Source organism: Euprymna scolopes, chromosome 4 (assembly GCF_053919585.1).
Source record: "Euprymna scolopes isolate OS-2025 chromosome 4, ASM5391958v1, whole genome shotgun sequence".
NCBI lineage: Eukaryota > Metazoa > Mollusca > Cephalopoda > Sepiida > Sepiolidae > Euprymna > Euprymna scolopes.
This window is the reverse complement of record NC_136485.1, coordinates 180656895-180672356: the sequence shown is the minus strand read 5'-3', so window position 1 is coordinate 180672356 and position 15462 is coordinate 180656895. Positions and strand designations below refer to the sequence as shown.

Sequence of the window (15462 nt, the reverse complement as noted above, 5' to 3'; positions counted from 1 at the left end):
TATCAAAAAATGGGTACTTATATAGAATAAGGGCTGTATTATTGTTGAAATTTTCTAGACAGTTTATGTTAAATGCCAAAAGGTGCTGAAACACTGAGTCAATGAAATCGCAACAGCCAACACCATTTAAGAAAAACATTTATTTGCTATCACTGGTATATTATATAAAAAAAAAAAATATTTACCTTGATTTGAACTAAGAAAATTATTAAAAAAACAAAAAAATCTTGTTTGCTATCAGTTGTTTGTCAATCAAAAAAAATATTCATGAAACTTAAATGAGTTTTTTTTACTTAATTTGAATTTTTGCAAAGTTTTATATTTTCTTCATAATAACAAAAAGAATATTTCCATTTTTATTATTAATTTTTCATTGAAATATTTTCATAACAGATAATATATTTTATATTAAAAAAAAAATGGCCAGTATTTGCACAAAAATCACAAAACTTTCATTCGGCACCTAGCTTTTTACATAAACTGACCAGAACATTCAGACGATAGCAAGGTCCTTATTCAGCATAAGTACCAAAACAATTATATGAAATTGAGGAAATTTATAAGGAGAAAAAAATCTCTAGGTATAGGGCATTTCAATGTTTTTGGCAGGAGAGGCCAGTGCTCATTATACATAACCCTGATAATTTATCAGAGCTGTAATTAGAAACGATAGAGTAGAATATTGAAACAAGTGCCAGTTTTTGAAAAAAAAAAAAAAATGGACTAGATAGAGATCTGAAAATTATGCAATGGGAACAAAATAAAAGACACAATCTTCACAACATTTTTTTTTTTATTTCCACATAACAACAAACGTGTGAATTGCATAATCTGAAAAGTCAATTGAGGAAAAAAAAAAAACGGAATGGTAATACTTATAGTCCAGTATCTTGGTAGGGTTCTGTACTGTAGGAGTTTTTGAGTATAAAGAATTGTTTTAAGAAATGTATATGAGGATGGTTAGTACACAATTCTCACTTGAGTCAATACTTTTTAAATGTTTTCATTCTTATCAAGAATTCAATCTAATTAAAAAACACAAAAACACAGAAAAATTTTTATGATGTATGCATCCATCATCAAATGAACATATATTCCAAAGAACATGTTAGTTTTTTTTATAGAAATTGATTTTTTTTTTTTAATTTTTAGTGATTATCCACTACAAAACTGATTTTAAAATCTTGGTAGTTCGAATTGACTTGTCTCCCTTTATTAAATATGGCAGATTAAACCATCTTGTGGGTACGTACATCATACAGATTTTTCTTAATGCATAAACATAAAATTCAAATTTTGTTAAATATGTCATCCAATAGTTCCAAAAAGAGGAAAAAAGTTTCTTTAATAACTTCTGTACTATTGTTTCTGAAGTAAATTTTTTAGCCATTTTTAATGGGTTAAAATTATACCCCCTTGTCTTAGAATAAGTGCTTTATGCCTAATTGATGATTGAATATGATTAAAAAGTGTGCTCATTATTGTATTAAATACTAATCCCTATTAATCTCTAACAGTGCATCAAGCAAATACCATAACACTTAGTTTGTTGCACCTTATCATAAAGGTCCATACAAAATTGTAGCCAGATCAGCTCAGTAGTTTTTGAGAAAAAGTGAGATAAAATGTGGTATTATGGTGACTCCCCCTAATAATCCTTAACTGTGTATCAAGTCGATACCATAATACTTAGTTCGCTGCATCTTATAACAAAGGTCTATACAAAATTTCAGCTAGATTAGCCCAGTAGTTTCTGAGAAAAAGGGGAAGGGACAGACAAAGAGAAATATAATACAGATTCAAGCCAGTATCTGCAGAGATGCAAGTTTTTCAATGCGTTACTGATATATTTGACGATTCTCCATACTCAAAAACGCTTTTTATTCAGAATTCCCCTTCTATAAAAAAATAAAGAAAATCTGTATGATGTATGTAGCTATGATGAAGCAAAAATATCATATTCCATAAATCAAGTAAATTGACCAATTAGTTTTATTTTTAAATAAGAAAATCAAATTTTATGACTAATCAAAGAACCGCTGTCTTGTCCACCATTTTAAAAACAATTTAAAATAAAAAAAAAAGAATGAACAAAGGCAGATAACTCAATCTAAAATTGTAAGATATGCTTTAATGTCTACCAATTCCCATTAATCACCTAAAAATTATTTTTTTAATAAAAATAAAACTTACTTGATCAATTGATAGTTTTTGGCATATGATCTTTTTGTTTCAACATGGCTACATATATCCCACAGATTTTTCTTTATTTTTAATATAGGAGGAACAATCTTAAGACAAAAACCTCAAAAACCGAAACAGAATCCTGCAGAGATATTGTTATCCACTAAATGATGAAATGATGAATAATGTCTGCGATTAATGGCAGAATTCTTTAAATAGTATTCATTAGCAGACAAAGTCTGCCAAGAGAATTGCCTTCTTGCAGTTGTCCAAAGCAGCTCAGCCGCCCAGGATTGTACCACAAAAAGAGCAGGAGAAACAAAACAACAGTCAAGCAAGCTCTCTCTTCAAGTCGACCCACTCTCCTCTGCTATGGTTACATCGACTAATTCAAAGCCAGCTGCAGTAATGTCTTCTTTGGCTTCACTGGCAGAGTCTTCGACCATTCCAGTTGATGCCACCGCAACAACATCCGTATGGAATGAAGTGATATGTTCTTCTGCATCTGATAAAGAACTAAACACAGCATTGCATTCACTGCACATAAATACTTCGGGAATTTCCATCAACTGTGCGGCTTGCGCAGCAGCTTGTAGAATGCTACCTTCTGGCATGCCAGATAAGCCAGACATATCGATTACAATGTCACTTTGATCTTCCACGGGAATCTCGACCGTATTCGCCGTCTCCTGCTCCTGAACAGTCTGCTGGTCAAGCGTAAGATCATCCACCATCACAGTGAGGCCTTCATTAGCGTACGTTCTGTTCTGCTGCCAGCTGCTGTTGCCACGACAACGGGAATGGTGGTGTTTGAGAGTGGCTGCACAGGAGAAGGGTTTGTTGCAACTTTCGCATACATACTTGCTGACACCAGTATGGATGACCGTGTGCTGCAGTAGTTTCGCTTTAAACTTAAACGCCCGTTCACAGTAGGAGCATTTGAATGGCTTCTCTGTCGTGTGGATGTGAATCTGATGTTTCATCAACATTGTACGGAAAGCAAAACCTTTGCCACAAACCTGACACTTATGAGGCTTTTCCCCAGTGTGCTTGTTCAGGTGATCACTGAAGTTCGCTTTGCTGATGTATCTCTGGCCACAGTAATCACAAGTGAAGCGGTAACGCCTCTTGCTCGCCTCTTTGTGCGTCTCCATGTGATCCTTAAGCGTGTTACTTTCAAAGAAGCGCCAACCACAGGTCGGACACTGATGTTTTTTGATACCCTCGTGTCGTTTCATGTGCGTGCGTAAGTAGCGGATATGATTAAATTTTTTGTTACAAATAGTGCACTGGGCCGCTTTCTCTTTTGTGTGGACCGCTTGAATGTGTGTAACAAGATGGTTACCTTTTGAGAAAACCTTACCGCACAGGTTGCACAGCTTGGAGTCATCATTGCACTGGTTGCACGGCCAGACACTTTTTTTGGAGGTGGTCGTCGGCTCACGGGTTATCTTGTGGATAAAGCTTAAATGCCAGTTTAACTTAGCGGTCCCTTGAAAGGTTTTGCCACATTTAAAACAGTTCACAGCATCCATCTGTGGAAAAGGGCCATGCTTTCTATTTACGTGACTACGCAAATCAAACAGTTTCTCAAAAGTCCGCTCACACACATCACATCTCAATGGCTTTTCAATAGCATGCACTAATGCAAGATGGTCCGTCATTTCATCAAACCTGTCACTTTTAAGTTTACAAAGGTGACACTGTAATCCTTCAGACAATTTCTCTCTTGTCGTCCCATCATCTGAAGCAGTTTTACCATTTGACGCAAGGAGGCATTTTTCAGATTTTGCAATGTCCTTGGCAGAAGTATTTTTCTTGTTTTTCAGGTTTTGCATTTTGCGATGAACTCGCTTTTTAGAAATGTCAACACGAATCGTCGGAAGTAAAGCAACATCTGACATGATCAACGACTTCACCGGTCGAGATTTTCGTTTTTTAACCTGGGTGTTTGATGAAGAGGTTCCGTTTGCAGAAGAAACCAGAAAATCGCTATCTTCCTTCTTCTCCTTTTCCTCATCCTCAGTCTCAGACTGGTGGAGGTTATCTTTCTCATACTGTTCATCTTTCGTTCTAACAGGAGATGCCTGCAAAAGAATAGAAGAAGACGCTTCCACTCGGTTCTTTTTTAAACAAATAAATTCATTCTCAAGTCTATCGATGTCGTCTCTTTTATTTTTACCAGTAAGGAAAGAAAGATCTATCTTCTTTCCCCGAGTTGAATAACGCTTGGATGAGGATGTGCCATCGGGAGTCAGAGGAGAAGAGACAGGAGTTAGGGATACATTCAGATTTTCATCTTGAACAACCACGCTTGGACTTGGCATCTCAAGACTTGTGTCCTTACGTGGTCTTCCACGTTTTCTCTTCACAGGTGTCTCAACCAAAACTGCTTTCTCAGTTATTTGATTTGCATCTGCAATTGCACTGTTTAAACGATTAGCTGCAGCCATTAAATCAGAAGATGCTTTTTCATTTGCAACTGGTTCACTTAGCGACAGCTTTCTAGGTCTGCCACGTTTTCTAGGAGTTTGAAGAACTTCAGGATTGGCTTCCAAATCCATTGTGATTGGTAATAGAGAGGAATTAACTGATAAACTCTCAATATTCACCTCTCCTTCTTTGGCACCTTTTTCTGAATTGGCACTATCTGCCACTTCTAATGGCAAAGGTACTTTCCTTGGTCGACCTCGCTTCTTTCGTATTAACGCTGGATTTGTAGTAACAACAGGTAAAGACAATTGCTTGGATTTCCCATTTAAAGCTGTTAGTTTGCGTTGTGGATTGTCTGATGGCTGCAGTAATGGAGAAGTAAGAAAACTCCTATCTTCCACCTGGACACTTGCATCTGTTACTTGAGTTTTCAGCTTTGATGAAGTTAATTCTGAAAAAGATAATTTATAGAATCTCAGACAAGAGTTAACCAAAACAGTTTTTTAACAAGCTAAAGATTAATTCAATTTTATATTCCCAAAATCACGTAAATTGATCAAGTAGTTTTATTTTTATAAAGAAAATCATCTTTAAGATATTAATGAGAATTGGTAGACATTACAATATAAACCTTGCCAGTTTGAATTATTGTTGAGTTATATCCTTTTGTTTTTGTTTTTGATTGTTTTTAAAATGGCAGACAAGACAACCACTCTCTGGTTACACATAAAATTTGATTTTCTTTATAAAAATAAAACTACTGGATCAATTTACTTGATTTTTGGAATATGACATTTTTGTTTTCTCACAGGTGCATACATCATATAGATTTTCTTTCTTTTTTTTAATATAGAGGGAATTCTGGATAAGAACACAAAAAAGGTTTTTGCTTTGCAGATAAAGGCCTTTTCAAGGGATTTCTTTTTGTTAATCATTATTTTTTCTCTTGAAGATGTAAGGATCTCTCTGGGTAATAGTCCGTTGGGATGTTAAATGGCGTTTTTTTTTTTTTTTTTTTTTTTTTAATTGCAAGTTCGCCCCAAACAAAGCACATTTCCACTTTACTGTAGGGAGCTACTACCATAGACATGGGCTAGAGGGATACTATATGGGGAGATGTCGGTTCACATTACACTTGAACTTCTGCATGTCAGTACAGTTGGGGAAGCAGGAACTCGGAAGGGAATTCCAAAGTCCAGCGATTCTGGAGAAGAAACTACTGGAGTAGAAGGCTCCCTTACATCTAGGGGTCTCAACTGTGAAGGGGTGGAATTTTTCTGCTTGTCAGGTTTGTCGGGGGTACTTACGTCAAGGGGGCACAAGTGCTTCGTCAGAACATTCACCATTGAAATACTTGTAGAACAGGCAGAGGGATGCTACATTTCGTCGATGGGACAGAGGCTGAAGCTTAGATGACAGTTCAGGATCTATTAGGTTGGTGACTCTCTTTTGAACCCTGTCTAGGAGTGAGAGACTAGTAGAAAATACAAATATGACAACAATACTCTATACATGGGCGAATGGTGGCCTTATAGAGGTACAGAATACTTTCGGGCGTTAGTAACTTTCTAGCACGGTAGAGAGAGCCTACCTTTTTCGCAGCATTTCTGGCAATGCTCTCAATGTAATTTTTCCAACCCATGTTTCCTGTGAGTGTTAGGCCGAGGAGTTTAAAAGATGTACTTTCAGATAAAGATTCTTTGGCCATTGCTATCAGTGGTAGAGAAGGTTTCTGGTAGTTATTGAAGGAAACAAGTTTAGTCTTAGCAGCATTGAATGTGACCATCCATTTTTGTCACCATTCCAGTATAGATCGGAGGTCATCCTAGTGTTTCTGCCATTTCTTTAGATATGTGTTCATTTGTTTTCCTGTCGTGCCTGTTATAGAGTGTGGTGTCATCAGCATATATACCCATCTCACAGACAATTTTGTAAGGGAGGTCATTTATGAATATTAGGAATAATAGAGGTCCAAGGATAGACCCCTGAGGCACTCCTGCATTTATATCATATTGTTTAGCTATACGACCATCAATGACAACCTGGATTTTTCTCTTATCTAAGAAGGATTTAATTATGTTAAAGATTCTTCCAGTGATACCGTATGATCTGATTTTCCTGAGAAGACCTTCATGCCATACCCTCTATAAACCCTTAGATATATCTAGTGCTACCACTCTACCCTCCCCTGCTTTGTCAAGTGAATGGTACATACGCTCAGAGATTACAGTTAGGATGTCTGCTGTGGAACGGGCTTGCCTAAATCTATATTGTTGGTCAGTAAGAAGTTTAGTGTCTGTAAGGTGATGGACTAGAGCTTGGTTAATAATAGACTCAAATATTTTGGCGGAAAGTGGGAGGAGGCTAATGGGGCGATAATTTACTGGGTCAGTTCTTTCGACAGAATTCTTGAAAAGTGGTACCACAGAAGCAGTTTTCCAGCAGGCAGGACAGCAAGATTCATTAAGGCATTTGTTGTAAAGTTTGGAGAGAACCGGCACAACTTCAGCGGAGCACTTTTTTAATAGCACAGTCGGGATGAGATCAGGTCCACATGCTTTTGCAGTGTCAAGATTTCTTATGATAGCATGCACCTGAGAAGGGGTGATTTTCAGATCGTCTAGTGTGGCGTCTGTCTGCAAAGGAAAGTCAGGCAGGGGGTGGTTGGCAGGGTCCAGTGTGAAGTTGGAGGAAAACCGACTGGCAATTATGTTAGCCTTATCAGTTGCAGAGCAAACAACCTCATGATTGTTGGATAGTGGAGGAATTGTTGATTGCCCATTATTTACTACACTGTTGTAGATTTTCCAGAAGTCACGGGTTCCTAATTTCTGTGCTTCGATGCGTTTGATGGTTTCAGTAAATTCTCTCTTAGCTGTCGCTTTCTTACAGTTACTTCTGGCTTCTATATACTTCTCTCTGTTTGAACTGGACTTATGTTGGTTAAATCTGCGGTACGCATGCTGCCTTTGCGTGATGGCAGCTGCACAAGTAGAAGTAAACCATTGGGGAGAGTGGGGCTTGCTATAAAACTTCCGCGTGGGAACATGTGCTTCAATTGCTGTTTTGAACCATTCAGTGGTCTCATGTGCGCACTGTTCAGCAGGAAGTGAGAAGATATTTCGCCATGGGACATCTCTGATGAGATCCCTGATGGCTTCCCAGTCAGCCTTTTTATAATATTTTGTTGTTTTGAGTAATGGCTCTTCTGTTATAGCTCTAGAGTTTAGTGCGATTTCAACTATTATCACTACATTATCAGCATTTTCAAGTGGGCTGTGGGCATTCGTAACGCAATCATCGGGAACTGTAGTCAGAAACAGATCTAAAAGTGATGCGTGTTGTTCTTGTTGGTCAGGGAAACGGGTTGGAAACGTAACCATCAGTGATAAGGAACGAGATATAGAGAAGCTATGTCTTGTGCTACCAGCTGTATCTGTGTAAGTAGAAAATCCAAGCCAGTTATTGTGGTGGACATTGAAGTAACCAAATACATGTACTTGTGCGCTAGTGTCAAGGGAAAGTGCTGTATCTATGCTGTCAGAAACTTTGTTTATTAAGGTACGGTCCTGGGTTGAGGGAGAGCGGTAGAGAAAATAAAAGTAACTAATGTTATGTTGCATGTTAAGTCTAAAGCACATAAAGGCTTGATCATCAGATTCTAGTTTTGTTTCTCTAGTCAAGGGGAGGGTATTTCGAATATAGACTCCAAGCCCGTGCATATGTCTGTCAGAGTCCTTACGGCAGAGTGGGAGATATCCGGGCATGTTAAAGTAGTTAGAGGGGATGGAGGAGTGTAGGTTAGTCTCACTTAGTGCTAAGATATCCAGGGGTGTTTGTTAGGAGAAATGCTTCAACGTCATTTAAATTAGTTCTAAGCCCACAGATGTTCGTAAATGCAAGCCTCAAGGGAGGAGGCAATTTGGTTTTGTTTGAGTTTTGTCCTGGTTTAAGCGTAATTTTAGATTGTACTGTCATAATTGTTTTGTTTTTTTTTAGAGTTCCAGTTTAGGTAGGGGTGTGGAATAAGTAGTTATGCAGAATACTAGACATGCAATACAAGTAGACCATCAGCTAACCCTCCATCTACTAGGATTGTGGCCTCAGGAAAGCCCACCGGGGATGAGTGCAGGGTCCCTTTCCATGCGCGACATGGCACTGCAAACATCCCAATATTATTCAACTGTTGATGGAGCAGCCACTACCAGAGTTAGGGCCCCTGTACTACCAGTCGGGAACACCAGCCAGGAACTGTCAATCCAGTACCCTCAACCCATCAGACAATGGTCAACCCAATCTATCTGTACTGGCGTTTTGGCAGTCATGCACTCCCAAGCGCCCAGTTTAGAGGGGTGGGATGTGTCAGGAGAGGGGAAAACTGCGTTCATTACCCCAGTCAGGGAACAAGATCGACCACAGAGTGTTTCTGTCGAATCCCTGTGATTCGACCTCTATGCCTGGCTAATAGGCAAAGAAGGAGTATGGAAGCCGGGCAATAGGCAGTGCCTATCTACTCCTTAAGCAGTTTAGGTTTGCAGACCAGTAATTTGGTTTTTGGCTCTTAAATTTTAATATTTTTTCCTAACGATATTTCAAGAAAGTGCCATCCGATTTCTTATAAGATTGTCTTGTGAACAGCATGCTTAGACTTGTTGAGGGATAAATAAAGACCTGGCCAGTTTTTAAAGTCAAATGTTGAAGAAGAATAGGATTATTAAAAGGATTTGCATTTTTGAAAAACTATAATATAATTTGGAATATAAAAGTCATCTCTATATATAAAAGGCAAAATGTGTGTTCACTTTATGTATGCAAAAGGCTTTTTTTCATCGGCCTTTTTGCTCGGCTCGCTCCTTCTTAAAACGTTTTATATCACGTCTAAATCATAATAACTACAACTTAACAACGGGGGGTTGCGTGTGTATTTAATTTGCCCGACTTTTACCAGCTCGCCGTGGCTTCGAAAAGCGAATGATCTGGCTTGCAGCACAAAACTAGGTCAGACATCACGCCACTTCCTCGCACCTGTTTATTTTGCTTTATAAACCTTCACTTAACATGCTTATCAGTTTCTCTCCCCTCGTGGCCGAGATGGTTAGGTGTCTGGCCTTTTTCCCTTTCGTTTCCACCTTCGCGTCAAGTCTTCAGGGTTCAATCCTACCTTCCTACGAAAACTTTTTTTTAATTTACCCGGCTAATGCTTTTTTTTTTTAACACATACCTCCAAACACCCAGGCAACACCAGGTACCCCCTGCTAGTCTATAATATAAATCTCATCTGTCTGTTTAAATGTATGTATGTTTGTTATGTCTACCTAAAACTTTTGTGAGAGGCGACGGATTTTCACGAGATCGGTATCATTTTGAAGCCAGACATCTCAGACGACAAATATCGAAAAATTGGCTAAAAACATTAATTCCTTACCCTCAGCTGGGCAGTTTTCTACAAGGAGGAGTCGATTTTTTGCAAGCCATTTTTGCAAGTCATCATATCAGTTAGATGGACTTTGCCTAATTTTAACATTCCAAACTTCCGGTCACGTCATGGAGTAGCGGTAAGACGTCAGATTTTCTTTCACATTCTTTTTTGCCTTCACATCATAGGTTCGAGCCTGCCTGCCTACTATCACTTTTTTTTTGTTTTTATTTTTGATTGTTTTTTTTCTGAACACACACCTCCAAACACTCGGGCAACGCCTGGCACCCAGGCTAGTCTATAATAGAAATCTCACTTGTCTGTTTAAATGAATGTATGTAAGTATATTTGTATGTCTGCCTAAAACTTTCGACAGAGGTGACGGATTTTCACGAGATCGGTATCATTTTGAAGCTCGACCATTCGAACGACAAATATTGAATAATTGGCCACCAAAAATATTAATTCCTTCACCCTCAAGTGGGTAGTTTTCTACAGGGAGGGTCGGTTTTTTCACTGACATTTTTTGCAAGTCATTCAAAGCTCGCGTAAACAACATCAAATAAAAAAGCATTATTTTGACTGCCGTAACGTCACAACTATGGTAGACTCATCGATAAGACCATTTTTTTTTTCACCTCTTTTACCTCTGGCGCGTTAAAGGTTCGAGCCTGCTTACTACTATATTTTTTTTTTTTTGCGCTCAACATTTTCCCCCCTTTTTTTCTCAACCAACACCTTTACACACACCTTCATGTCATGAGCCTACTACAACCTTTTTTTTTTTTTCTTTTTTGCTCAACACACACCTCCAAACACCCAGGCAACGCTGGGCACCTTGGCTAGTCTATATATATAAAAGGCAAAATGTGTGTGACCATTTCGTCTATGTCTCGCAAAGGCTTTTCTCGCACATGTTCGGGGGGAGGGGGGGGGGGGTACTATTGCTTAGAACTGTTTATATACCTCCTAGATAATAATATCTATGATTTGGGAAAGCGCGTCGCGTCTAGATTTATTTACATCAACTTTTACAAAATTATTGCTATTTTGGCTTCTCACGTGTTGGGGAAAAAACAGTCAAATTTGGGTAAACAAACCTAAACACTACCTCGCAGCAAAAGTTAACTGCGTGACTTCTATTTGACCTTCTTTATTAGGTCAAATGGAAGCAGCAGAGTTAACTTTTATTGAGGACACCTGTTTTTAATAGTTAAATAAATAAATTCAAACATGTCTCCATTGTATGTTGTGGTGGCCCAATGGTTAACGTCACACGTTTTTTTTTTTTCACTTTAATTTCCAACTTTGCCTCAAGGGTTCAGGTTCGATCCTCATACTCACCTACCAAAACTTTTTTTTATTATTATTTTAACCCCACCCCCACAGAGTTTGGATTTACCTCAAAACACCCGGGCATAACTGGAAATGTTTTCTCAATCATTAAATCATTTCTCTCCAATAGGCTCATAAGAGTAGTGGTAGATGGACAAAAATCGGAGGCCTGAAATATAAATGCTGGAGTCCCTCAGGAGTCAATCTTGGGCCCAACTCTCTTCCTGATCTACATCAATGACCTCCCTAAACACATACTTAAATCATTCGTTGACATCTATGCTGATGACACGACCATCTACGGCAACACATCAATGGCTGTAAATGAAAAAATTCTCTCTGATTCTCTCTCCTCTGATCTCGAGCGCGTGGTTCAGTGGGGGAAGATGTGGCTGGTTACCTTTAATGCATCCAAAACCAAACTCCTATCCTTACATCATCAACGCTCTGATCCCCATCTGGCATCAATTGTGATGGATGGCTCTCGTCTGGGTGAGGCCCCGTGTTTTGACAAGCTTCTGGATTTGATCTTTACTCCTGATCAGAAATGGAACACGTACATCAAGTCTGTTGCCAAGGTTGCTGGAAAGATGGTGGGATCCTTCTACTGCTCCAGAAGATATCTCACTACTGATCTATCTATATAAAAGCCAAGTTCGTCCAAGGATGGAATACTGTTGCCATATCTGGGCAGGAGCTGCTAAAAAAAGCCTATCCTGCCTTGACAGAGTACAAAATAGATTTTGTGGCTTAGTGGGGGATGCCCTTTTCTCTACCCTGCAACCTCTCTCCCACAGAAGAGACGTTGCGAGCCTATCCTTGTTTTATCATTATTTTCATGGCAGGTGTTCGTCTGAACTCCAATCTCTAGTCCCCCCTCGCCAATCTTTCACGAAAAACACCCGTCTAGCTGAATCCACTGTGAAAAATTTCCCCCACTCTTTATCTGTGCCTAAATCAAAACGTGGATTCCATGAACAAAGCTTCTTTCTTAGAACTGCACGCCTGTGGAACTCTGTTCCGTCTGCCTGCTTCCCACTGGACTACAACTTGGATGTCTTCAAGTCCAATGTTAACAAATTCCTAATAAACCACGCCCTTAAGTAAACATTTTATCAAATCTCCACACTAACGTAATGTACTTGCAATAACCCTTATCCCTGAGTGGCTTCCGGGCCTTGATAAGTGGTGATCACTGTGTAAAAAAAAAAAAAAAAAAAAAAAAACTCAGTATATTACATATAAGTCATATATATATATATATATATATATATATATATGTAGGCATTAAAAAATATATATTATTTTTTTTTTATATGGAAGTCACCACTTATCAAGGCCCGGAGGCCACTCGGGGATAGGGATTATTGCATGTATAGTAATCAATGGGATAATATCGTAGTAATCGTTAGTAATGGAGATCTGATAAAGAGTCTTACTGAAGGGGGCAGTTCATCAGGAACTTGTTTATGTTGGACTTGAAAACATCCAAGTTGTAGTCAGGTGGGAAAAAGGCGAATAAAAGAGTTCCACAGGCGTGCACTTCTAAGAAAGAAGCTTTGTTCATGGAATCTACGTTTTGATTTAGGCACAGATAAAGAGTGGGGAAAATTACTGACAGTGGTTTCAGCAAGACGGGTGTTTTTTGTGAAAGACTGGTGAGAGGGGACCAGAAATTGGAGCTCAGATGAGCACTTCCCATGGAAATAATGATAAAACAAAGACAGGTTCGCAACGTCCCTTTTGTGGGAGAGAGGTTGCAGGGAAGAGAAAATGGGCATCCCCTACTAGGCTACAAAGTCTATTTTGTACTCTGTCAAGGCAGGATAGGCTGTTTTTAGCAGCTCCTGCCCAGATATGGCAGCAGTATTCTATCCTTGGACGTACTTGGCTCTTATACAGATAGAGAATTGCATCAGCAGTGAGATATCTACTGGAGCGGTAGAAGGATCTCACCATTTTTCCAGCGACCTTGGCAACAGATTTGATGTACGTGTTCCATTTCAGATCACAAGTAAAGGTTAATCCCAGAAGTTTGTCAAAACATGGAGCCTCCCCAAGACGAGAGCCATCCATTTCAATTGATGCCAGATGGGGATCAGAGCGTTGATGATTTTTTTTTTTTTTTAAATTATATATTATTATTACATTTTCACCCCAAACAAGGCACATTGCCACTTTGGTGTAGGGAGCTACTATCAGGGGCAGCAACTACTGGGGTACTATGTTGGGATTTGGGCAGGCAGCAAGATGTCGGTTCACGTTACACTGTCAGTACAGTTAGGGAAGCAGGGACCTGGAATGGAATTCCAGAGTCTAGCGGTTCTGGGGAAGCAACTACTGGAGTAGAAAGATCTTTTACATCTAGGGATCTCTACTGTGTGGGGGTGGGATTTAGCTGCCTGTCGGGTTTGTCGAGGGTGTCTACGTCGTGGGGGCACAAGTGTCTGCAGTTCATCAGAGCATTCACCATTAAAATACTTGTAGAACAGGCAGAGGGATGCAACGTTTCGTCGATGGGACAAAGGCTGAAGCTTAGATGCCAGTTCCGGGCCTATCAGATTGGCGACTCTCTTTTGAACCTTGTCTAGGACCGAGAGACTAGTAGCAGATGCACCAGCCCAAATGTGACAACAATACTCCATACATGGGCGAATGGTGGCCTTATAGAGGTAGAGGATACTTTCAGGTGTCAGTAGTTTTCTAGCACGGTAGAGAGAGCCTACCTTTTTCGCAGCGGCCCTGGCAATGTTTTCAATATAATTGTTCCAACCCATGTTTCCTGTGAACGTTAGGCCAAGCAGTTTGAAAGAGGTATTCTCAGACAGGGAGTCACTGACCATTTCTATTAGTAGTAGAGAAGGTTTCTTGTAATTATTGAAGGAAACCAGTTTAGTCTTGGCAGCATTGAATGTGACCATCCATTTATGTCACCATTCCACTACAGATTGGAGGTCATCCTCTAGTGTTTTTGCCATTTCTTTAGTTATGTGTTCAGTTGTTTTCCTGTCAGGTCTGTTATAGAGTGTGGTGTCATTAGCATATATACCCATCTCAGAGGCAGTTTTGTCAGGGAGGTCATTAATAAATATTAGGAACAATAGAGGTCCAAGGATAGACCCCTGAGGCACTCCCCCATTTATATCACACTGTTTAGATGCACGACCGTCGAGGACAACCTGGATTTTTCTCTTTTCTAAGAAGGATTTAATTATGTTAAGTATTCTACCAGTGATACCGTATGATTTAATTTTACTGAGGAGACCCTCATGCCATACCCTGTCAAAGGCCTTAGATATATCTAGAGCTACCGCTCTACCCTCCCCCGCTTTGTCCAGTGAATGGTATATACGTTCAGAGATTACAGTGAGGATGTCGGCTGTGGAACGGGCTTGTCTAAATCCATATTGTTTGTCAGTCAGAAGTTTAGCATCTGTAAGGTGCCGGACTAGACCATGGTTAATTATGGTCTCAAATATTTTGGCAAAAAGTGGGAGGAGGCTAATGGGGCGATAATTTGATGGGTCAGTTCTTTCGACAGAATTCTTTAATACTGGTACCACAGAAGCAATTTTCCAACAGTCCGGAAAGCATGATTCATTAAGGCATTTGTTGTAGAGTTTGGAGAGAACTGGAGCTACTTCGGCTGAGCACTTTTTTAATAGCACAGCTGAGATGAGATCGGGTCCACATGCGTTTGAAGTGTCAAGGTTTTTTATGATAGCGTGTACCTGAGCAGGGGTGATTTTTAGATCGTCTAGCGTGACGTCTGTCTGCAAAGGAAAGTCAGGCAGAGGGTGGTTAGAAGGATTCAGTGTGGAGTTGGAGGCAAACCGGCTGGCAAGCATATTAGCCTTGTCGGTTGCTCAGCAAACAACCTCATGATTGTTGGTTAGTGGGGGAATTGTTGATTGCCCATTATTTACTACACTGTTGTAGATTTTCCAGAAGTCACGATTTCCTAATTTTTGTGCTTCGATGCATTTTTTAGTGGTTTCAGTAAATTCTCTCTTAGCTGTCGCTATTTCTTTCTTAACGTTACTTCTAGCTTCTATATACTTCTGTCTGTTTGAACTGGACTTATGTTGGTTAAA

At 39.4% G+C, this 15462-nt stretch overlaps 1 protein-coding gene across 2 annotated transcripts in view; it reads right to left on the bottom strand.

The window, feature by feature from the left end:
* Nucleotides 1-1137: 1137 nt before the first annotated feature.
* The window catches only part of LOC145270512 (uncharacterized), a 75823-nt gene continuing 61498 nt past the window's right edge, over nt 1138-15462 (bottom strand). For both annotated transcript variants that reach the window (XM_080126169.1, XM_080126178.1), the window contains one exon: nt 1138-5068. In XM_080126169.1, the coding sequence (XP_079982295.1) occupies nt 2532-5068 (2537 nt within the window). In that variant the 3' untranslated portion in view covers nt 1138-2531. The remainder of the gene's footprint in view (nt 5069-15462) is intronic.